We start from the raw sequence: 25309 nt of genomic DNA, 5'->3' as shown, positions 1-25309 counted from the left end.
AATCTAAAATAAAAACACACTAACAGAAATTATTATTTTATAATTTTTTTTAATTAATTTTCTATTAACATTTATATTTTTTTTATTATATTTTTATATCATTTTATATTAATTTTTTATATTAATTAACTATTAAATATTATATATATATATATATATATATATATATATATATACATACATATATAAAAATATAAATTTTATAATATATAACAACATATGTACGCTATTATAAATAAATATGTCAATTTTATTTAGTTTTGATACACAGTAATATATTAAAAGATTATACCATATTTTTTATAATGTGTGTGTGTATGTATATATATATATATATATATATATGTTTTTTTTTTTTTCTTTTTTTTTTTTTTTTTTTTTTACAAATAACGTATCATTTAACTATTAAATAATACTATCCAGCATTAAAAATGCATATGTATACATCTCAAAATATATCTGTGTTTTACTTAATTTAGATTTTAGTGCTTGATAATTTTATTAAATTTGGCTATATTTTCTTGCTGAAGGGCACAGTTTTTAAAATGGGTTTATGTGAAGATTGTTTTAAGTTTACTTCAATTACAAGTCTAATAAATGTTAAATTAAAAGCTCTGAATTATAATGTTGAATGGCTATAGTCAATGGTTCAATATTAGGAAAAAATTCATAGAGTAATCAGTTGGTATCAGTGATACTTGCCTTCAGTCACAAAATAAGATGTCATTAAACAAATATCAAAAATCAACTTCCTTTATGTTGTTTCTACATTATTTGAAGATTGAATGTGAAACTATAGCAATATAACAAACATTTGTAATGTTAGGTAATTTATTATTTAACTATTCAATAATTTTTAAAAAACTACAAAAATTATACACATGTTAACAGTGATTTAACATTAATCATAGTGTGGTTTTAGTCATACCGCCCACCTCTACTCCAGGCTGTCACCTACTGGAGAAGGTGAGAAGGAAGACAAAATGTGAGAACAAAAGGACTGCAAACACCGGACAGACGAATCACGTATGTAAGTGTAAGATTTTGTTAGTGGGTGGAATGTTTGAAAAGACACAGATGGAAACAAAGATCCACTTGACTGAACTATCTGCAACACCATCTAATTTTATTTTTCAGTTCCACCCAACCCGATGAATAATGGAAAATATCTGATCCGAGGTCAGTCCTAAAGGGGCCGTCTGCTTTTGTTCCCGTCTGCGTGCTGACTGACACACTGACTCCAGAACAAAGAGTCTGAGCAGCTCATGTCCTCAGATCCGGGGTCATCTGAGGAGTCTGACGCGGCTGAGAGCGCCATCTAGCGTCCGCGATCGGATCTGCGACAAGCATTGTTCCTCAGCGCTGACAACAAAGTCACCTTACTTAAGATGAAAGCTGAAAACATATATTTGAGTTGAGGCCAGACACAAAGGACATCAACAGGGACAGGTTCTAAGCCAGCCACATTACCGTAGGATATCAATTCTCATGGTCCGGCAACAAAGGGAAAACACAGCAGCACAAATATGCGCTCACACACAGAGCGAGCGCGGTGTCGTATCGATCAACTGCTACATCACTGTTTGGCCAAGGTCCATTAAGTTTGTAGAACCCAAGGGCTATGGCAAACTTACTCAAACATACACACAGATCTATTATTCAGGATGCTAGAGCTCTTGTCCTAGACAAAAGCCTGAAGGAATGTGCACAGGATTCCTTTTGGAATCAAACCTAAAAGAATTCTAATGAGAATTAAATAAGATCCCACAGGATAACCTGAAAATTCAACAGTATTTTTATATTTTTTGGTACAATTTTATCTACTTACACTATCACACTATGCTTTTTTTTTAATATATATATTTTAATGTAAATTCTCTAATGCTCAATGCTTCATTTATTTGATCAAAACTGCAATAAAATATAATATTGTGGAAGATTATTACAATTTAATATAACTGTTTTCTATTTGAATATTATTTAAAATGCCTTTTTGATCATTTAATATATTGCCAAAAAATATTAACATTGACAATAATTAAAATAATTATTAATAAGTAAGCACTAATAATTATTGGTAATAACTGAGCTTCAAAAGTTTTTATTATCTTACCAACCTCAAACCTTTGCATGCCAATTTACTTTTTCAAAATAAAGATGATTTCAGTTTTTCAACTTACTTAACATTTTGACTGGTAGTGTTTATGGTACTAAAATAATGTCTTTCTAAGAAAATCAATCAGGATCAATTGGCATTTTATCCTTTTATTTATTTTTTTTTAAATACTGAAAGATCCCACAGCATATTCTAGAATTTCCACAGTATTTTTATTTATTTCTTGTGCAATTTTTATCTACTTACTTTTCAGGCAAAAATAATTATACTTTTTTAATAGCTATATATATATATATATATATATATATATATATATATATATACACACACATACATACATACACACACAGTGCCCTCCACGAATATTGGCACCCTTGGTAAATATGAGCAAAATCAGCTGTGGAAATAAATCTGCATTGTTTATCCTTTTGATCTTTCATTCAAAAAAATTCACAAAATTCTAACCTTTCACTGAAGTAAAACAATGGAATTTGGGGGGGAATCTCATTATGAAATAAATGTTTTTCTCTAGTTCACGTTGGTCATAATTATAGGAAATATCTCTGAAATATATTCCCATTCATATTTACATTTTTTAGCAGGAAGTCCAACCATAACGTCCTGTTGCACAGGATTTTAAATATGAGGAACACATAGGCCAAATTCCCTTAATTGTCCATCACAAGGAGCAAAACCAAAAAACATAGTTCTGATGTGCAGAACAAAATAGAAAGAACAGAGCTAAAGCATTGAAAACCCCCATTTCCACCATCAGGGCAATAATTAAGAAGTTCCAATCAACTAAAGATGTTACAAATCCACCAAAAAGAGGACGTGTGTCTAAACCGTCATAATAGATGGTGAGGAGGAGACTTTGAGTTGCCAAAGACTCTCCAAGGATTACAGCTAGAGAATTGCAGAGATTAGTTGAGTCTTGGGGCCAGAAAGCCTAAACAACAAAAATAGCCCCTACATCACCACATGTTATTTAGAAGGGTTTTAGGAGAAATTCTGCTCGCTCATCCAAAAACAAACTCCAGCATATTTAGTTGTCAGATACAACTAGAACTTCAAACGGGACTGGCTTCTATGGTCAGATGAAACTAAAAAAAAGAGCTTTTTGGCAGCAAACACTCAAGATGGGTTTGGTGCAAACAGGGATAAAAAGTACCCCATGCCCAGATTTAAATAAACTGCTGGATCTTTAATGTTCTGGGCCTATTTTTCTGCCAGAGATCTTGGACATCTTGTTTAGATACATGACATCATGGATTCTATCAAATACTAACAGAGAAAAAAAAAATCTAAACCTGACTGCCACTGTTAGAAATCGTATAATGGGCCGTGTTTAGATATTCCATCAGGACAATGATCCAAAACAAACACAAAAATGTGTCACTAAGGACAAAATGAAGCTTCTGCCATGGCCGTCCCAGTTCCCTGACCTGAACCCTTTAGAAAATAAGTGGGGTGAACTGAAGAGGAGAAGAACCAACATGGAACTGGGAATCTGAAGGATCTGGAGAGATTCTGTATGAGGGAATGGTCTCTGATCTCTTGTTAGGTGTTCTCCAAACTCACCAGGGATTACAGGAGAAAATTCAGAGCTGTTATCTTGGGAAAAGGACTTTGCAATAATTGGGTGCTAATAATTGTGGCCAATGTGAACTAGAGAAGAACATTTATTTCATAATGAGATTTACCCCCCACTTTTTATCTGTTTACTTCAATCAAAGATTAGAATTCTGTGAATTTAAAAATGAAAGATCAATAAATATAAACAATGCAGATTTATTTCCACATCTGCCTTTGCTCATATTTACCAAGGGTGCCAATATTTCTGCAAGGCACTGTATAGATTATATATATATATATATTTTTTAATGCAAATTCTCATGCTCAATTTCAAATTCAATTTCAAATTTCAAATTCTCTTATGCTCATTTATTTAAACAAAACTACAGTAAAAATATAATATTGTGGATTATTATTGCAATTTAAAATAACTTTTCTATATGAATATTATTTAAAATGCTTTCACCCCCTTGATTTTAACATATTTCCACATAAATATAATCCACCAAAACCGCTTTTCAATACTGCCAATAATAAGAACCATTATTAATATGTGAGCAATAATAATTGCTAATAATTGAGCTAATAAATTAGCATATTAGAATAATTTCTGAAGGATCATGTCAAGACTGGAGTAATGATGCTGAAAATGTAGCTTTGCACCACATAATTAAATTCAATTTTAACATATATTCAAACAGAAAACATTTCTGATTTTACCGTATTTTTGATCAAATAAATGCAGCCTTGGCAAGCATAAGAGACATGTTTAAAAAAAAAAAAAAAAAATCTTATCAACCCCAAACCTTTGCATGCTGATTTACTTTTTCAAAATAAAATAAAATAAAAATATCATTTTATGAATCAAATATTATTTCAAACTTTTGACCGGTAGTGTTTATGGTACTTCTAAGGAAATCAATCAGCATCAATTATCATTTTTTTCTTTTTAAATACTGAAAGATTTCCTTTTTAACTACTCTGCAAATCCACAACTCAACAGCTACTGATTTTTGATTTACTTGATATTAATTTCACACTCTATTAATACAAATCGTTCCATCACAGGACAGATCACAATCTAAGACACTTGATTTTGTCAGCGTGTGGAGTTATTTTGTCTTCGCAGAGCAGTGAGGCCAGGATCCAAAATGAACACCCACCAAGGGCAAATGCAAGTAAATAAACCATTTTAGAAATTGCAACATAGTTGCACATGGTTTGAGTCGGAATGACAGTCTAATCTCCACTGATGTAAATTATGTGAGCAACTCAAATCAAAGTCCTATAAACCATCTACAAAAGAAAACATCTGTCCGGACTCTTTCCTCAGAGGAAGATTTACCATCAGACGTTTATCTATCATGCCTAAAGGCTGTTTTTCCCCAGAACACCATGTGGAGACACATATGTGGAATGTTCCTCACATTAAGCAACCAAAACAAAAATATGAAAAACAATCACAATGTGTTTTCACATTTATGTGACAAGAGACAGAAAGGCTCATTTTGTGTTTGATGCTGCATATGAGTGACCTTCAAGAGCATTTGGTACATATATTCAGAATAAAATGCTAAATAATCCTAGTGTAATAGGGAAAAATATAATTTTCTAAGAAAAAATAAACTAAAAATAATACAGATCCTGTTCACTTATTTTTCTAACCTTACACTACTAAGTTTGCATCTTGACAGAGATCTGCATGTTCCCACAAAGCTATTAACAAAAATAATGTGAAATACATTTTTTGTGTCTTGTAATAAATATTTATGTCTTGTAGTAAATATTTATGGCTGGTACATGCTTTTACATGCCATTAGCTTTATATATGTGACCCTGGACCACAAAAACAGTCATTAATAGCACGGATATATTTGTAGCAATAGCCATAGCCATAGCAATAACAATAGCGATGCATTGAATGGGTCAAAATTATCGATTTTTCTTTTATGCCAAAAATCATTAGGATATTAAGTAAAGATCATGTTCCATGAAGATATTTTGTAAATTTCCTACCGTTACCGTAAATATGTTAAAACTTAATTTTTGACTAATAATATGCAATAATATGCAATAATATGCATGAATTTCATTTGGACAACTTCAAAGGTGATTTTCTCAATAGTTAGATTTTTTTTTCTTTTTTTTTTTTGAGCAATAATAATTGCTACTAATTGAGCATCAAATGAGCATATTAGAATGCTTTCTAAAGGATCATGTGACACTGAAGTAATGATGCTGAAAATGTAGCTTTGCACCACATAAATAAATTCAATTTTAAAATATATTCAAATAGAAAACAGTTATTTTAAACTGTAATAATATTTCATAATATTTCTGATTTTACTGTATTTTTGATCAAATAAATGCAGCCTTGGCAAGCATAAGAGACATGTTTAAAAAAACCTTTGCATGCCAATTTACGTTTTCAAAATGAAATAAAATAAAAATTTAATTTTATTAATCAAATATTATTTCAAACTTTTGACCGGTAGTGTTTATGGTACTTCTAAGGAAATCAATCAGCATCAATTAGCATTTTTTTCTTTTTAAATACTGAAAGATTTCCTTTAAACTACTCTGCAAATCCACAACTCAACAGCTACTGATTTTTGATTTACTTAATATTATATTTTACACTCTATTAACGCAAATTGTTCACAATCTAAGACACTTGATTTTGTCAGCGTGTGTAACAACTTTAAAAGCGATTTTCTCAATAGTTTGATTTTTCTGCACCCTCAGAATCCAGATTTTCAAATAGTTGTATCTCGTCCAAATATTGTCCTATCCTAACAAACCATAAATCAATGGAAAGCTTTTTCAATTTATTCTGCTTTTTCAGCTTGTATAAATCTCAATTTCAAAATATTGACCCTTATGAGTGCTTTTGTGGTCCAGGGTCACATTACCAGTCAAAAGTTTTTGAACAGTAAGATTTTTAATGTTTTTTAAAGACGTCTCTTCTTCTCACCAAACCTCCATTTATTTGATCCAAAGCAAAGCAAACATTTTGAAATATTTTTGCCATTTAAAGTAACTGTTTTCTTGTTGAAATTTTAAAATATTTTAAAACGTAATTTATTCCTGTGATCAAACCTGAATTTTTGGCAAGTCACATGATCCTTCAGAAATCATTCTAATATTCTGATTTGCTGCTCAAAAAACATTTATTATTATTAGTAATGTTGAAAACAGCGGAGCTGAATTTTTTCAGGTTTTTTTGATGATTAGAAGTTCAGAAACAGCATTTATCCAAAACAGAAATCTTTTGTAATATCACAATGACTTTTAAGGTTTTGAATGGTATAGTGTATAATGTTACAAAAAAAGCTTTTGTAACATTATACACTATACCATTATTTCAGATAAATGCTGATCTTTGGATCTTTCTGTTCATCAAAGAATCCTGAAAATAAAAATGTACTGAACTGTTTTGAATATTGATAATAATAATTAATGTTTCTTGAACAGCAAATCAGCATATTTAAATAATTTCTGAAGGATCATGTGACACTGAAGACTGGAGCAATGATGCTGAAAATTCAGCTTTGATCACAGGAATAAATTACATTTTAAAACATATTCAAATAGAAAACAGCTATTTTACATAGTAAAAATATTTCAGAATTTTACTGTGTTGCTGCATTTTTGATCAAATAAATGCAGGCTTGGTGAGCAGAAGAGACTTCATTTAAAAAAACATTAAAAATCTTACTGTTCAAAAACTTTTGACTGGTAGTGTATATATATAATAAATAAAAGAAAACAAGTAGATAGAATAGAAATAGTTAACTCTAATAACCCTGTATCAGATCAGGCCATGTTTCTATCACTCTATAACTAAATTTGATCTGAAAATAAACCACACGCAACGTTGGAAAACAGACATTCGTTTAAAATAACAGATGAACACACACATCTGCAAGTTCAATACCTTTGTTTGTTCTGTGGCAGAGCTTTGGAGTCCACAGCAAACATCTTTGACACAAAGACGATTACCGGCGCCGTCTCATCAGCCGAACAATCTAGAAATGCTACAGGGGACAAACACACAGAGCAAACAGATTAAAGAGGAAGTCTTATTTAATGCCAGCAACACCAGTGTAATTGTACAATTCGGACTTTAAACACAATATGGATGGGACACGGTGTGGTCTTTTCATATGAATACGAAATCAAACAAATTTCACACCTAAGCGACATCAGAAATGCCTTTAAAGCGTGATATTACAAACCCTAAGCCAAAATTGAGGAGCGCTTCTTTTATTAGCGCACAAGCCCAAAGAAACCTCAGCCTGAGGCCACACGAAATTAAAAGCATCCTGCTATTACACAAACTCTTGTCGGAAATGTGTGAAAGCTGGAGAAACAAAGGCCCACCGGCAACTTTTACCATAGACGGCTGCAAAACCTTGTTAATCAACTACAGGTTCTTCAATGCGCTTTAGCACTTTAGATTTCACAAAGAACCTGTGTATCAAGAACCCAATTTCGGCTCTACGGGGTTCTTGCTATATGGTCTTTCATAGATAAAAAAAAAATCTTGATGTTTCATTAAAGGTTCTTCAGATCAGCATTTTAATTTCAGGGGCCTTTAAAGGAGAAATACAAAGATGGTTTTCTAAAGAACTAGAGAATAACATGCATTTTATGGCACTTCTAGAATATCAAGAGTAGTGCTGGGCAGTGTACCGGGTTCAATTTTGCATGCAAAATGTAAATTATTAAATATCACCATACTGATGTTTAGCTGAAGAGTGCTATATGTATGAGAGGGGACATCTATTAACTGCATACCCTTTTTACTAATGGTTATAACTTTATAACGCAACAATTAATAACCCACACAAACTTACACAACTCTTAAATATGGCAAATGCCATGCACTGCCCTATGATCTCCACAAAGCAGAAAATGCAATCAAAATGACAAAATCCAGTCAAAAATAGAATTTACTGTATAATGCAAATCCAAAACAAAAATAAATAATTAAATAAAGGTTGGATGAAGAAATTGTAACTAAAATAGAATTTACTTCTAAAATTATAATAATAATAATATTTTTTATTTTAATTTATTAAAAACACACTAAAAACATTTTATGGAAAAAAAAAAAACTTACCATGACAGAAATGCATTAACATTGCACAGTAGAATGTACTTAGATAACTTAGAGAAATAATAATAATAATAATAATAATAATTATTATATATATATATATATATATATATATATATATATATATATATATATATATATATATGTATATAAATTATTTTTTTAACATTTATTAAAAAGACACAGAAACTCATAGGTTTTCACTATAACCTGCCAAAATATAAAACAATTCTTGCACAGTACAATGTACTTAGATAACTTAAAGAAATAATAATAATAATAATAATAACAATAATAATAATTTATTTTTTATTTATTGAAGACAGAAACTCATAGGTTTTCACAATAACCTGCCAAAATATGAATGTACTTAGATAACTTAAATAAATAAATAATAATAATAATAAATATAATAAGACAATTATTACATTTTCATTTAACTATATTTTAAAAGATTAACTATATTCTTCGTTTTAAAAATTGAATTGATTAGCAACATTTTTAATAGTAAATTTGTATTTGGCATTACAATGTTTTTATATAGTAACCTATACTACAAACCTATATAAGCATCCAGACATGTAAAGAAAAAAATACTGAGACATACTGTGAAATCGTGAAGAAAGAAAAAATAATATTCTGTTAATTTCTTTTATATTAATGTGTTTGGGTCTGGGTGAAATACTAGCTTCAAATAAGATGAACATAATAATAGGCCACCATTATACACCGTAAAAAATTTAAATAAGTTAAATAAAGATTACTGGAGTATATTTTAAAATAAAAAAACTTAATTATTGGGGAAATTTACTAGCAATTCCTAAGTAAAAACAATTTCAGGAGTAAATCCTACACTATTTTTTTTTTCAGTGTACAGCTTTAAAAATGCCACACGTCAAATGTGGAGTTATTCAATCCAAATACAGTTCATAGAGCGGAGAGCGGACAGGTGCTGTATCCCTCGAAAGCTTCCAGTGGGCAGAAAGCGCTAGAAAAGATCTAAGGGCGCCGTTTTCATGTGAAAAGAGCACATGCGTGTAATACGAGTGTGAGTTTTCAAAACTCTGTGTTCACAGATGGAGTCTGGCGGCAGGAAACGCTGTGTGAATCATATCCTCTGCTTACAGGTTCTCTGCTGCAGCCGTTAACACGCACTCACCCTTTTTTAGCTCCTGCGTTTTCTCGGGCAGAGAGTCGAACCTGCGCGCTCCCACGCTCATCAGCTTTTCCACTCTCTCAGCCGAGATCTCAGCTGGGCTGGGCAGCTTTTCACACACCATTGCTGAATAACAGTTAAAGAAAACACACTCGACTGGCACTTTCCACAAACAGGGGACAAAATAGGCCCTGAAATGTTTTTTTAACAAATAGCCATGAAAAAAATTCACTTGAAAATTCAAAAACACTGCTCGTCAACTTCAAGATGTGAATTGAAAAATTATGTGCTTTTACGTAGTTTTATATTCATTTGTATAAGGCTTGCAGCCCTGTTCGCAAATAATAAAAAAATAAACAAAATAATCATTTTAAAAAATTACTTTACAAAAGTCAGTTGGTAAGACTTTTTAATGACTAATTTAATGATTGTTGTAACAGCTGTGCTGCTTAGTTTTTTTTTGCGAACCGTTTTTTGTTTTGTTTTCGCAGTATTCTTTAACAAACAGAAAGTTCAAAAGAACAGTATTTATTTGTAATAAAACTCTTTGGTAACATTATAAATGTTTTAATGTGTCTTTAATGTCTTGGTTAATAAAAGTAAAAAAAAAAATTAAATGAATTAATTAATTAATTATGTACACTTAACTTAAAAAAGTAACATTTAATATATATATATATATATATATATATATTTTTTTTTTTTTTTTTCCATTACAAATTATTATTATAATTCTTATTTATTTTAAAGAATATCACAACCTCTGTTGCGCAGTACTTTGTCAAAAAAATAAACTAAACTAAACTAAACTACTGATCCCAAACTTTTGAACGGTACTATACTTATTTAATACATTTTAAACTTAATATATAAAATAAAATAAAATAAAATAATAAATCATACTGATCCTAAACTTTTGAACGGTACTGTAATTATTTTAAACATTTTAACATTAATACATAAAATAAAATACTACATAAAATAATAAAATAAAATAAAATAAAATAAAATAAAATAAAATAAAATAAAATAAAATAAAATAAATCCTACTGATCCTAAACTTTTGAACGGTACTCAAACTTTTGAACTTATTTAATACATTTTAACATTAATACATATTAATAAGAAAATAAGATAAGTATTATATTTATTAGATTCTGGTTTTTTTTTTCTTACAATACCTTTGGTAACAAGGTTGAACGTTAGACGAACAAAATTATGTCAGAATTATGACACTCTATAATTTTAACTACCAGATAGTCAAGAAGATCAAGACTTGTGAGGTGATACAGAAATAAATAAATAAATAAATAAATAAATAAATCACCATTTTAGGGTAGAGTACAGACATCTGATGTGTTAACCTACCTTTTACATGAAATAATAGTCTATCTAACATATCTAACAGTTCTCACTACTAAAAAGCAAAAGTTTGTGCCTGTACTGCCTTAAAAGTAATGGTCCACCCAACTGTGAAAAGTTCCAACTACTTTCTATTCACAAAAAAACAACACGCAAACATAAAACACCTGCCAAGTGGGACAAAATTGTACTTTTGCGAAGTATTTTGAGAATCATTCAATTACATGTTTAGGGGAACAAGTGACATTTTATCAAAACCATTAATCGCAGTGGCGTCACTTCGAGCACCTGTCACAGCAGTAATTGCGAGGCGTGTCTGTGTCAATCATATCGGCGTCTAATAACGGCCGGTTGTACATTTCCTCCCCATACAGCTGGTGAGATCACGGCAGGACGGCTGACGACTGAGGAGGTGGACAATGCCAGTCAAATGCCTAGTGCTGATGGGGCTAACGTCACAGGAGGTTGTGTATAATTAGCAAAGGACTGTGTGCTGTACGTTTCTAGAATCTATACTGTGAAATTCAGACTTTTAGACATAGGACAAAAGGTTAAACCAATCTTTATATGCCAAATGTCTTCCCTTCTGCTTTGTTTTACTTAAACATTGTATCTAGGAGGATTTACAGTTGATCCTACTACAAAGAAAAGCTACTTAAAATAATTATGTAACTCAAATTACAAGTTACGCCTATAACCAACCACCTCAGCTGAGAGAAAGGATGCCAGAACTAGCTCATCTACATAAACTGCTGATAAAGTTTACATCATTTATAAGCCTGACATCTCTAAATATCTCTCATCTACTGTATTCAGTGCTGCCAAGTCTGTGGTTTTCCCGCAGAACTGGGCTACTTTAACACTGTGGCCTTGGGTTGTTTTTTATGTCCAAATAACATCATATTTAGCCCCTGAAATACGAATTTACCATGGAGAACCCTGACAAAATATGTGTATTTTATCCCCTGGGACCCAATTTTTAAAGGTGGACTCCCCTCGAAATGGATTTGGGCTATTTTTGGGCTAGTTTTGAGTAGCAATTGGGCGGGTTTTGTTCTGAAAACCTGGCAACCCTGACTGTATTTGTCTCCTTTATTCCCCAGTTAATTAGAGACTGCGGTTACAGATGCAACAAAATAAGAAAAACAATTACAATTCACTAGGAGTTGACCGATATGTGTTTTTCAGGGCCGTTGCCGATACAGATTTTCACAGATCAAGTAAAACGATAACTGATAGTCAATATATCTATTATTCAGCAGCACGACTGTTTTTTAACATAGGGGTGGGTGATATGCCAAAAATATCATATCACATTTTTTTTTCTTTTTTTTTTCTGAAATATCACGATTCATAATTTTATCACGATTCTTCGTCATGCTGGTTTTACTATTTTGCAAAAAGAAAGTTTAAAAGAACAGTATTTATTTGTAATGAACTCTTTGGTAACATTATAAATGTGTTTTTATGTCTTGATTAATGAATTAATGAATGAATTATTTGCAATATATTTTAAAAAGTACTATTTATTATTTAAAATAAATAACATTTTATATTATAATTCTTATTTATTTTAAGGAATATCACAACCTCTGTTGCGCAGTACTTTGTCAAAAACTAAACTAAACTAAACTAAACTAAACTACTGATCCCAAACTTTTGGATGGTACTGTACTTATTTAATACATTTAAAAAAAAAAAATATATATATATATATATATATATATATATATATATATATATATATATAAAAATAAATAAATAAATAAATAAATAATAATAATAATAATAATAAAATAAAACACAATAAAATAAAATAATAAATCATACTGATCCCAAACTTTTTAAAGGTACTGTAATAATTTAAAACATTTTAACATTAATACATAAAATAAAATAAAATAAAATAAAATAAATCCTACTGATCCTAAACTTTTGAATGGTAATACACTTATTTAATACATTGTAAAATTAATACATAAAATAAATAAAAATAAAATAAAATAAATCATACTGATCCCAAACTTTTGAACGGTACTGTACTTATTTAATACATTTTAACATTAATATAAAATAAAAAAAAATAATAAAATAAAACATTACTGCTAATTTTTTTTTTTTTCATTCTTTTACTCACTCTCAGGTTGTTTAAACCTAAATGAATTTCTATTTTCTGTTGAATTATTATCTATTTGATAATTTCTATTATTTCTATTATTTCAGTGGGGTCCAGCTACTGTTTGGTAACCCACATTCTTCAAAATATCTTGTGTTTAACACGAGAGAAACTGACAATGACAAAATGACAAACGACAGCATGTTTAGTACAATTAGTCTGCTGTCTCTTCGAGAGCTGCACGCATTTAATATACAGCCACTCATCCGTTTTTCTCTCAATTGTTTACTTTTACTTTAGACATAAGCAACTGTGTTTATATGTAAACCTTGTGTGTTTTGACAGCATTAGCGCAATCAGATGCAATACATAACTTAGTTCAGTAATTAGGTGCTATCTGACAGGCTTTGAGAGAGCACGCGCTTCAAGTGTACGAGCACTGGAAAAGCGCGTCTTAGAACAGTACATGAACTAAATGTACTTTTGTGATTGTGAATAAGTGCAGTGCCCTGTGAGTGTAACTCTAATGCTGAGTTAATGCTGCGTTGTACAGCATATTGAGACGGAGGAGCCAGAACTGCAGCTGATAGAATAACGCAATACTACGATATTTTTATCGTCCACGATCAAAAATAGTCATATCGCACACCTATTTCAACACTGAAAATAACAAAAAAAAAATTTCCTGAGCCACAAATCAGCATATTAGAATGATTTCTGAAGGATCACGTGACACTGAAGACTGGAGTAATGATGCTAGAAATTCAAAAAAACATTTTAAAATAAAAATAAAATGTAGAAATACTTGTTAAATTAATTCACAATGTTTGATCAAATAAATGCAGCTTTGGTGAGCAGAGAAGACCTTAAAAACAAACAAACAAAAAATCTTGTAAAGGATACAGAGCACGGCTTGAGACACAGGAAGCCACTGACTACAGATGGCACTGAGGAGCACTTTGGGGTCCGAGTGTCTCAGGTCACGAGACATGACCTTTAACCCCAGAGAGGTCACCATCTTCTCCACCTTTTCTTTGTCCCTGGAAAAGTAAAAAGACACAGGTAATATACATTTAAAGTGACTTTTTTTATAGTTAAACTAATATTAATTAATAGTAATCAATAGTAATAATTATAGTTTTATGAATTGTAGCAATTGTTTTTTTTTTTTTGTAATTTTGCACTTTAAATTACATTTATTTCTGTTACCTGCCAAGAAAGAAATTTTAAGTTGTAGTAAAATTTCAATTCAGCTTTCTTTTTTCTTTTTTTATTCCAGGTTTAGTCATTTCAGGCTTTTTCATTTTTAAGCGTTTAGAGATTACTTACTAAATTATTCTTTATTCTTTTTTATTTCAGCTACATTTCAATTAACAAAATTAATTTTTAATAGATTTAGTTAAAAATAAAACTGAAATAATACTGAAATTCATAACACTGAAATTTCAGTACTTTTTTTGTATTATATCATTTTTAGTAATTTTGCACTTTAGTAACTTACTAAACTTACTTCTGTTACTTGCCAAAGTAATAATTATACTTTAAGTTGTAGCAATAGCAAATGTTACATTTAAATTTAGCCTTAATTTATCTTAGCTCTTTAACTTAAACAATTTATTTTAGTTTTTAATTTTCATCTTTGAGTTGAATTGTTTAATCTTTAATCTTTTCAATTAATCTTAAATCTTTATTTTTTTTATTTCAGCTACATTTCTACATTAGCTTTTCATTTTTGTTTAAGCTTTTTGAGTTTAACATTTTTTTAATTAGTCTTTATTATATTTTATTTCAGCTACATTTCAATAAAAAAAAAGTTTTTAATATATTTAGTTAAAAATAACACTGAAAAAAATACTGTTTCTTTTTTTTTAATTGAGCTTTAATTTATTTTTATTTCAGGATTAGTCTTATTAATCTTAGTACTTTAACTTTTTAATTTTTTAATCTTAAATTTTTCTTTAATCTTTAATCTTTTTATTTCAGCTACATTTCATTTAACAAAAACTATGTTTAACAGATTTAAGTAATACATCAATAACACTGAACTCCATACTGAATAAAAAAAGTTTATATTTAATAACAAATATGGTCTGACCTTTTTTTGTATTTTGCATTTTGCAGCACATTCAATTTCAGTGCGGAAAGGCATACATTGCTGTATATTTCTCATTTATAAGGAAGTTACCTTCTAGTGACCACAGCGTCATACATACTCCAGATATTATCCAGGACAAGCTGCACAAACAAAGGTTTCTTTCCTTTGGACTGTGAAGACAAAGAAAAGAGCTCATGAGCATCAAGTCCATTAGGACAGTATATTGAAAAGAGAATGCACAATACACAAATGCACAAACTAAGCGATCCAAGCACTGTATGGACTCATTAGTTGCTTTTAAGATCTGGAGCCATAATAAAAAGTCTCTGATGTGACTGAACAAGGTCAAACTCTTCACTAACATGAGAGCTCAAATGAGTTTAAAAGCTTAAGTTAGGCTTGACACTGTCATTCCTGCAAATCAATGCTGCCGTTTGGAGGTCACGTCGCCCTGCATAACCAACTCTCTTTGAATGAGATCTGTCTGCCAGAGCAGAATAATGGCAGTGATTGATCAGCCTAGGATGAAGACATTTTTTGAGTGTCGTACGGCTGGCGAGCCAAATCATTTGGTAACTGTGGACTGAGGCATAGATCTTCAAAGGATTCAGTATTCAGATCGTCTTCCTGCATTACGGTAAACAACTCCAGCAAGAGTGTTCTTATTAACCAAAGCAAAACTCTTATATTGTTTATGGGACAATGACGAGTGAACTTCACAACATACATTTTTGCTAAATCTTTTCAAATCGTGTTTAAAACACGTGCTTTAAATGTGGTTTCTGCTCAGAAATATACACGAAAGAGGATCAGTATGTTAAACCAAGCTTTATATTCCAAACATCCTTATTTCAAACATCCTTATCCTCCTTATTTTTATTCCAAACAGTGTTATTAATTTTAGGTTTCAGGCAAGTTTGGGTTTTATGTTTTGGTTCTGCGTAATGCTGTGTCAGAGCTGCTTGGTTTGAGAATTAACAGTCTTTACAGTACAAACGTGGTTATTAATGATGAACAGATGCAAGAAAGGGCTAAATCATTATATGCAAATAAATGCAAGAAAGACCACAAAAGATCACAATGTTGAATGGTGAACATTCTATCAAATTTAAAAACTTTTAATTTCCTAAATAAAAAAAAATAAAAATAAAATAATAAAATAAGCCAAAATAAATTAAAGGGGTCATCAGATGCAAACTTCACTATTACATGTTGTTTGAACATTAATGTGTGTTGTCAGTGTATGTACAAATCTACCCTATAATGATAAAAATCCATGTAGTGGTTTTAAATTCATATGTAAAAGCAATACCCCTTTTTCTAATCGAGCCAGTCTCAGATGCCGGTCGGTGTGCCGTCACACCAACAGAGGCCGCTCCCACGACAGTTGATTGACATGAGCGTCTTACCTCAGATAGCGTCTTACCTTACTGTAACGCCCCATTCACACGGGGGCGTCACCGTTAACTCTTCTCATTTACTTTGAATGGAGTGACGTCAAGCGTTGCCGAACTGAATTATGGGTCTGTTGTTAAAGTTAAACATTTTTCAACTTTTCAAGCGCCATTGCAGGCCTCAGCCAATCAGATCACCTTATGCAAATATACTAGTGCAGACGCTAGCCAATCCCGTTCAGACACGCCCTCCACGAAGCGTTAATGCTGACGCGTTGTGTGCACCGAACGGGATTGGCTAGCGTCTGCACTAGTATATTTGCGATCTGATCTGGAGTGGAAAATTCGATCTGATTGGAAAACACCACTGACGCAATGCAACGGACCCCTAATTTAGTTCAGAAACGCCTGATGTCACTCCATTCAAAGTAAATGAGAAGCATTAACGCTGACGCCCCATGTGAATGGGGCGTAACAGTTCGACCTCTCGTTTCAATGGCGGAGCAGGGATGTAAGTTAGACAAGAATATCTCCGATTGAGCGATTGAGCTGTTGTGTTGCTGGATGTAATAGTGAACATAGTGATCGTCATTTACTCCCGACATCTGGGCCACTGAAGATGCAGTAGATTAAGTTTGTTTGTGAAGGGAATGCGCCTCCCGATCTACATAAATGCGTTTATGTTTACACAAATCATTCATGATCCAGCTTCACTTACAGCAGAAGTGAGTATAAGGGTTTTTTTATGAATCTCTCCAATCACCTTTCCTAATAATGTGCTAGTTAGCAAGTTTCACGGCTAAACGTGCTACATGCGGCTAAAGTAAACAACCTCTCAGAGCAGCATGTCACTCCACAGAGAGAAGAGAGGGGCGGGACGAGCAGAGCTCATATGCATTTAAAGGAACAATCCATCAGAATGGGATGATTTTTGCAGAGCTCATTTTGACAGGGTAAAAAGGGTGTTGTTTTACAAAACCATTGAGAATTTTTAACCAAAGTATATTATAGACTTTTCGTTATCATAATGTGAGATTTTGATATCGTTACATCCCTAGTAAAGATAGTTAAAATGTTAAAAAAAAATCAATTAAAAAAAATTTTAATTTCTTTCAAACTTTCTGTTTCTATTTAAACTTTCTGAACATGTGACACTGAAGACTGGAGAAATGATGCTGAAAAATCAACTTTGCATCACAGAAGACAGGTATTTTAAATTCTAATAATATTTAACATTAATACTGTTTTTACTGTATATTTAATCAAATAAATGCAGCTTCGATGAGCATAAAAGAGACTTTATCAAAAGCATTTAAAAAAATAAAAATAAAAAATAATCTCACAGATCTCAAAATTTTGAACAGCAATGTGCTTTTTCCAGCATTTTAAATCACTATCTGTATAATTTTCATGATTTATAATAACAGATCCAAATACAAAATATGAGGGTCACGTTATTCACCCTTATATCACTGTACCAGGTCTGCTCTGTTCAGATCATTTGTTCATGGGAAGGGAGAGGATGTTCCAGACTAATGTGTGTGTCTGTGTGTATGTGCTCTCTAGTTATTAAGGTGAGGTTTCAGTGAGGGAACTGACATCCATTAGCATAACTACAGCATATTTGAATGCCCTAAATGGCACTACAAACCCAGAGCATCTAATGGAGGGTCTCTGCTGTCACATCACTCCTGTCAGCCCACTTCCTGTCAGTCTCTCAAAGGGGAACAGAAGAGACGTGGCAGCTTCAACATTTCCAAAGATAGTCAAACCCGGTATGTAATGTGACAAACACTCTATTGAAAGTTGCAGCTCTTTCAGCATTTAATGCACCGCAACGCAGACCCTTTCAAAGCTTTCATGGTTTTATGAAGGTGAATTTAAGAAATGTCTAGAGAGCAGACAATGACACAATCAGTAAAAGCAACAGTTATACAACTTCCGACAGATCTCCTTTACTTTTTAAAAAACAGCTCAACTAGAACATGCAAATCATTTTTTACTTTAAAACAATTTCATGTTTTTTCTCAGTATTTTGTCTTGTTTTCCAGTGCAAGATTCTTAAATCAAGACAAACTGAGAAGCAAGATGACATAAAAGGTCTCGAATTCAAAAGCAACTGAATTTAAAGGAAAAACAAGTTTTCATACCACACTGAAAGATATTTGTTCTTGCTTTAAGCACAAACTCCTTTCTTAAAATCCTCAGAAAACAACTATTTTCATTGTGAATCTCAAGTAAATGCATCTTGATTTAAGGATGTTTACATATATGGAAAATGAGACAAAAAACCTGATGCATGCCTTTGTGGTACATGCAACATTTAATACCATCATTTTATGAATTTAAGACTTTCTGCTCCAATTTAAGACCTTAATTGAAGGAGGAGCAAATGAAGACTTTAAATCCTGCATTAACCCTGTATAACATACATAAAATATCTTTTTTGGGTAAAAAACAACATGATCTTAATGGAAACCCTTTACAAAAAAATTAGTGTGGTGGAACCATCAGATAATAATACAACGCACCTTCACCATTTTATATGGGGTTATACAATATACCAAGGTATTACCATAGTACATAAGCCATGCTAAAAGTGTAAGATAGTACCTGAGCTCCCTTCATGATTTTTTTGGCTTTGGCGTTGAGGTAGAAATCGCCCCAGAGGGTCTTGAGCAGAACCGAAGAGCGGATGCCCATTTTCTGACTGTACATCTCAGCAAACTGATGAATGCTGTCAGAGAATTAGAGAAAAGACAACTCAGCATCATATTTGCACTTGTCATTTGTTATTTATTTCATTACATCCCATTAATTTGTAAGAATGTAGTTCAAAGAAGTCTGTGATTTCAGTAACGTCTCTGTAACGTAACGTCAGCTGTAAGATCACTGCATAATTAACAAGTAACTAAATTTAACAGAAAATTCACAGCTGCTATGTTAAACATTGCGCTGTTTTTACTGAGTCATAGTCGGTAAGATATCATTAGCCTTCAGCCTCAAAAAACATATTTCTCTCAAAATGTTATTTTAGCAAAATAAGAGGGATCACACAAAATACACGTTATTTTTTATTTAGTACTGACCTGAATAAGATATTTCACATAAAATATGTTTACATATAGTACACAAGATAAAAGTTGAAATATTTAAAATGACCCTGTTACGTATGTTTACATATGCTCTTAATACTGTGTTGCTAACGGAATGATCCACAGCTGTGTTTTTTTGTTTAGTGACGGCTGTTCAGGAGTCCCTTGTTTGCTATGAACAGTTTTTCAGAAAAATCCTTCAGGTCCCACAAATTCTTTGTTTTGTTTTTTTTTTTTTTTTTAGCATTTTTGTGTATTTGAACCCTTTCCAATAGTGACTGTATGATTTTGATATCCACCTTTTGACACTGAGGACAACTGACAGACTCATATGCAACTATTACAGAAGGTTCAAATGCTCACTGATGCTCCAGAAGGAAAAACGATGCATTGAGTCGAAGGGTGAAAACTTTTGAACAGAATGAAGATGCGTACATTTTTCTTATTTTGCCTAAATATCATATTTTTTTCATTTAATACTGCCCTTCAGAAGCTACAGAAGATACTTACATGTTTCCCAGAAGACAAAATAATTTACATTTAGCCTGATCTTCAAATTCCAAAAGTTTTCACCCCCAGCTGTTAATGCATATTTTTTCCTTCTGAAGCATCAGTGAGCATTTGAACCTTCTGTAATAGTTGCATATGAGTCCCTCAGTTGTCCTCAGTGTCAAAATATGAATCTCAAAATCATACAGTCATTGTTGGAAGGGGTTCAAATACTCAAAAATCCTATAAAAAAAAAAAAAAAAAAGAATTTGTGGAACCTGAATGATTCTTCTGAACAACAGCGGGCAGTTTAACTGTTCAGGACAAACAAGGCACTCATGAACAACTATCACTAAACAGAAAAACAGCTGTGGATCATTCAGGTAACAACAGTATTAGGAATCAAGTGTATGTAAACAGGGGTAATTTGTATAAATTCAACTATTATTTTCTCCTGTGGACTATATGTAGATGTTTTTTGTGTGAAATATCTAATTCAGGTCAGTACTAAATATAAAATAATATGCATTTTGTATGATTCCTCTTATTTTGGTAAAATAATTAACAGTGCAGATTCTGCAAGGTGTATGTAAACTTTTGACTTTAACTGTATATATATTATCAGAGACTCCCTAACTCCTTTGTCAGGTAAACCTATTTGACAAAAATATTTACTTTACGTAATGAGTTTTTAAGGTTAATATTACCATAATTTAACAACACTTTCACATGTTCACGGTTCACGCATGACATGTAGCTAAATAAATATTATAAATAAATACATAATAAATAAAATATACTTTTTAGCAAATTTTGCTATATTTTATTTTAAAATGTTTTATTTATTTATTTTTACATTTTTATGATTTAACTAATAACTCACAATGTCCATGTTTGACTTCTAACTAGGCCACATTTTTCTGGTCTACATAAAAAGCACACCCAGACTCTTGTTTCTCTCCTTGAGAGATTGATGTGTCACATTTGCATCAGTTCAGCACCACTTAATGACGTCTAGAAAACTAAAAACAAGGCCTCCTTAAGGTAATGGACTGAAACAAGTCTTTCTAGGCCATATGCTAACATACCCTCTATGAGAATTAATCTTAAAAGAAACTGAAAAGATGTATGGAGCACTTTAGTATAATATCACAGTACACTTTTTGTATGAGAAAGAGCAGCTATTTTGTCTGACATCATATTTTGTGTTTCACTAAAGGATTTAGAATTACATGAGGGTAAGTAAATGATGTCCAACTTTTTGGGTGACCTATTCTTTTAAAACTGCAAAAAGGTACTTGAGTCTGGAGTGCTTTTACGGTATAAAACATGTTGAAAGTAATGAGCTTTAGTGCAAAAAAAACATGCTCATGCTCACTGGAGGAGTGCCGAGTTCGATTTGGTCAGGTTTCAGAAATATCCACCTACACCAGTCGTATTAGTACTTTACTTTAGCCCTTATTTCAAGTATCCAAAACCACCATTATGTAACACCACAAAAATGTGCAATACATTATAAGGGTGGGGAGACCTGATGTTAAAATCTAGTATAGTATTGCCATCTTGTGAGCCACAGTAAGTACTACAACCACTGGCAGGATGTAAAGGGTGAAAGCCAACCATGTCAGCTGCTTTTAATAAAATATTCTAACAAATTAATTAAAAACAAAATGTGAAAGAGCCCTCAGTTTGAGAAAGTACAAGATGTACCTGAAGCCCCAGCCATCTATGGCACTGGCAAACACCACATTTCCACGGTCAGGACTGAAGTAAAGGTCAGAGTCATCGGTTTCTTCTAAACCTGCGCTCCAGTCGTACACCTGATCTCCGCTGCCGTTTTCCGTATAGCTGCTCTGAGATTCTGCATCCTTTTCCGCTCGTTCCTCCAGGACTTTAGAGGTGAATAACGAGCCAGTAACTGCATTCACCTATAGACAGAAACAAATATTTAGAGCCTCAGAATTGAAAATGATCAAATTTTACAGATTTTTGGACTGTGAAAAAAAGTGTAACATCAGTCATCAAAACATCCTCCTTTTTATATTTATTAATGGTTATTACCTTTTTTTAATTACATTTTTAAAATATTATTTTAGAATGTAATGTATTCCTATAAGAGCAAATAGGAATATTCAACCTTCAGAAATCACTGTAATATACTGTTCAAGGAACAGAAAATTCTTATTATAAATATGTTGAAAACCACATTTTTGTGGAAACCACATAGAGTGATTATTTTTTTTTCCAAAAAAGAACTGCGTTTATTTGAGATATATATATATAAATATATATAAAACATAATTTAGAAATGTCTTTCCTTTTACTTTTGATCAATTTATTGTGCCTTTGCAAAATAAAATGATTAACTGATTTAAAAAACTAAATAAATCTTACTGACCCCAATACTGATGATATATAAATGGTATAAAATACCTAAAAAATAAAACATATATACATTTTCTGCAATATACATTTTATTCAGTATACGCTGACCTACCAATAAATATCATTAAAAAAATTCTTACTGACCCCGATACTGATGATATATAAATGGTATAAAAATATCTAAAAGAATAAACTATATAAATATTTTCTACAGTATACATTTTATTCAGTGTAAGTTGACCTACCAAAAAAATTATTTAAGAAAATCTTTCTGACCCCAATACTGATGATATATAAATGATATAAAAATATATAAAAGAAAAAAAATATACAAACATTTTCTACATTATACATTTTATTCAGTATAAAGGTAAAAAAAAAAAATCTTACTGACACCAATGCCGATGATATACAAATGGTATATAAATATATAAAAGAATAAACTATATAAACATTTTCTACATTTTATTCAGTATAAGTTGACCTACCAAAAAAAAAAAAAAAAAATTAATATTGATGTTGTATATATTATATAAAAATATATAGAAGAATAAACTATATAAATATTTTCTACATTTTATTCAGTATAAGTTAAAAAAAAAAATAAAAAAAATCTTAATAACCCCAATTCTGACGATATACAGATGATATAAAAATATATAAAAACATTTTCTACATTATACATTTTATTCAGTATAAAAAAAAAACATGACTCTTCTTTCACACACAGTGCCTTTCAAAATCAATATTTGTAATAGTTTGTTAAAGAGCTTTAGCCATGTTTTGGAGCTCTGACTTACCTGCTCTAGTATTTTCTGCAGGTGAGTGTACGCCTCCTGTGAAGTGAATTTCAGCTCCACGATCAGCCGGTCGATTTTGTTGATGACAAGAACAGGACGGATATTCTCCAGCCAAGCCTGTCGTAGAACAACTTGTGTCTAAAGCGGAAAAGAAAGAGATGGTGTAGAGTTTTAAGAACTAATCCATCATTGATCGCTCAAACATAACTGATAAGTAGTTTCAAAATGTTTAATGCATTAAATAAAACAGTAAAAATCTAGATGTCCAATATATTTTTACTTAATCTACAGCATTGTGATTAATGATGCCTTTAGTGAACATTTGATGTCGGGTGAATACTGAGTCATAAAACAAATCGGGAATCAGTGTTTTGAAATGCAAACTAAGGACATTAATCAAAATTACCAACTGTAATGTGTTTTTGCCACTGAATTTTAACAGGATACCTCTCTTTATTTAATTACCTCTATTATATTACATCACATTAAAATCAAAAACAGTCTTTAGGAACTAAAATGACCAAATAAAAAGTGCGTAACAGTCACTGCAATTCTTAAAGTATGTAATTTCGGCACATTCGTATGATACCTGCGGACACACTCCCTCAACAGCATCAACAACAACTATGGCCCCATCACAGAGTCTGACAGCTGTGGACACCTCAGAGGAGAAGTCCACATGTCCGGGAGAGTCGATCAGATTAATGAGGTACTCGTTTCCTCCTGCAGTGACAACGACACAGTTCTTAAGTGAGTTACAGCAGTCCGTAGTGCTGAATCAGTAAAGCTACAAACCACAATGGTCATTACCTGTTGTGTAATGTAATGAAATAGCGCTGGACTTCATAGTGATTCCTCTGATCTGCTCATCCTCCCTGCTGTCCAGATACCTCAGCTACAAGAACGGACAGAAAACAGCATTTCAGATCACACTGACAGAAAAACGCATGTCTGAGTCTTATTCCACCTCCAAAACAAAAAGGGAAAAAAGATCCTATATTTTGCATGATCATTTTTACATGATTTTTTTTAATTAAGCAATCCAATTATTTCCTTCTAAATTTATGGTTTGTTAATGGTTAAAGACTATGTTTGTCTGACTAAAATAAATAAATAAATTAAAAATTAAAAAAAATGAACACAGAGTTTAACATATTCGGCAATTTTCACATGAATCACTCTTTTAATGATTCTTTTTAATGAGTCAAACTGGTTTACAAACCAGTCTGAATAGCTCACAGAAGTCATTGGTCTGAATCAGATGACTCACGCACTGAATTGCAGGTTATGATGGTTGACTTAATTAGTTAAAAATGTACATTTGTGAGGTTAGTGAAACCTGTTTCTTTATATGACAATAATTGTTAATTTAGTTTTACTTATATAATATTACAGAATCTGTTACCATTTTGAATTAACTTTTATTTTTATATTTTCAGGTTTCATTTTAGTTTAGGTTTTAGCCTTTTTTTCTGTGCTTTTTAAATATTTCTATTAAGCGTTATTATATTAGTGAATACTTCAACTTAAACATTTTACTTCATTTTTTAACTTTTTTATTTATTTAATTTTTTGTTTACATTTTGTAGGTTTAAACTTCTCAT

At 31.3% G+C, this 25309-nt stretch overlaps 1 protein-coding gene across 2 annotated transcripts in view; it reads right to left on the bottom strand.

Moving 5' to 3' along the window:
- The window catches only part of efl1 (elongation factor like GTPase 1), a 142468-nt gene that overhangs the window by 114808 nt on the left and 2351 nt on the right, over window positions 1-25309 (bottom strand). For both annotated transcript variants that reach the window (XM_051115289.1, XM_051115288.1), the window contains exons 4-12: window positions 24516-24600; window positions 24295-24428; window positions 23706-23843; window positions 22231-22448; window positions 19550-19673; window positions 15633-15712; window positions 14351-14487; window positions 9973-10095; window positions 7629-7728 (exon numbers count right to left, since the gene is read on the bottom strand). In XM_051115289.1, coding sequence (XP_050971246.1) covers window positions 7629-7728; window positions 9973-10095; window positions 14351-14487; window positions 15633-15712; window positions 19550-19673; window positions 22231-22448; window positions 23706-23843; window positions 24295-24428; window positions 24516-24600 — 1139 coding nt within the window. The remainder of the gene's footprint in view (window positions 1-7628; window positions 7729-9972; window positions 10096-14350; window positions 14488-15632; window positions 15713-19549; window positions 19674-22230; window positions 22449-23705; window positions 23844-24294; window positions 24429-24515; window positions 24601-25309) is intronic.

This window comes from Labeo rohita, chromosome 7, assembly GCF_022985175.1.
Source record: "Labeo rohita strain BAU-BD-2019 chromosome 7, IGBB_LRoh.1.0, whole genome shotgun sequence".
NCBI lineage: Eukaryota > Metazoa > Chordata > Actinopteri > Cypriniformes > Cyprinidae > Labeo > Labeo rohita.
Note: the sequence above shows the minus strand (reverse complement) of the source record. Positions and strands in the feature narration are given on the sequence as shown.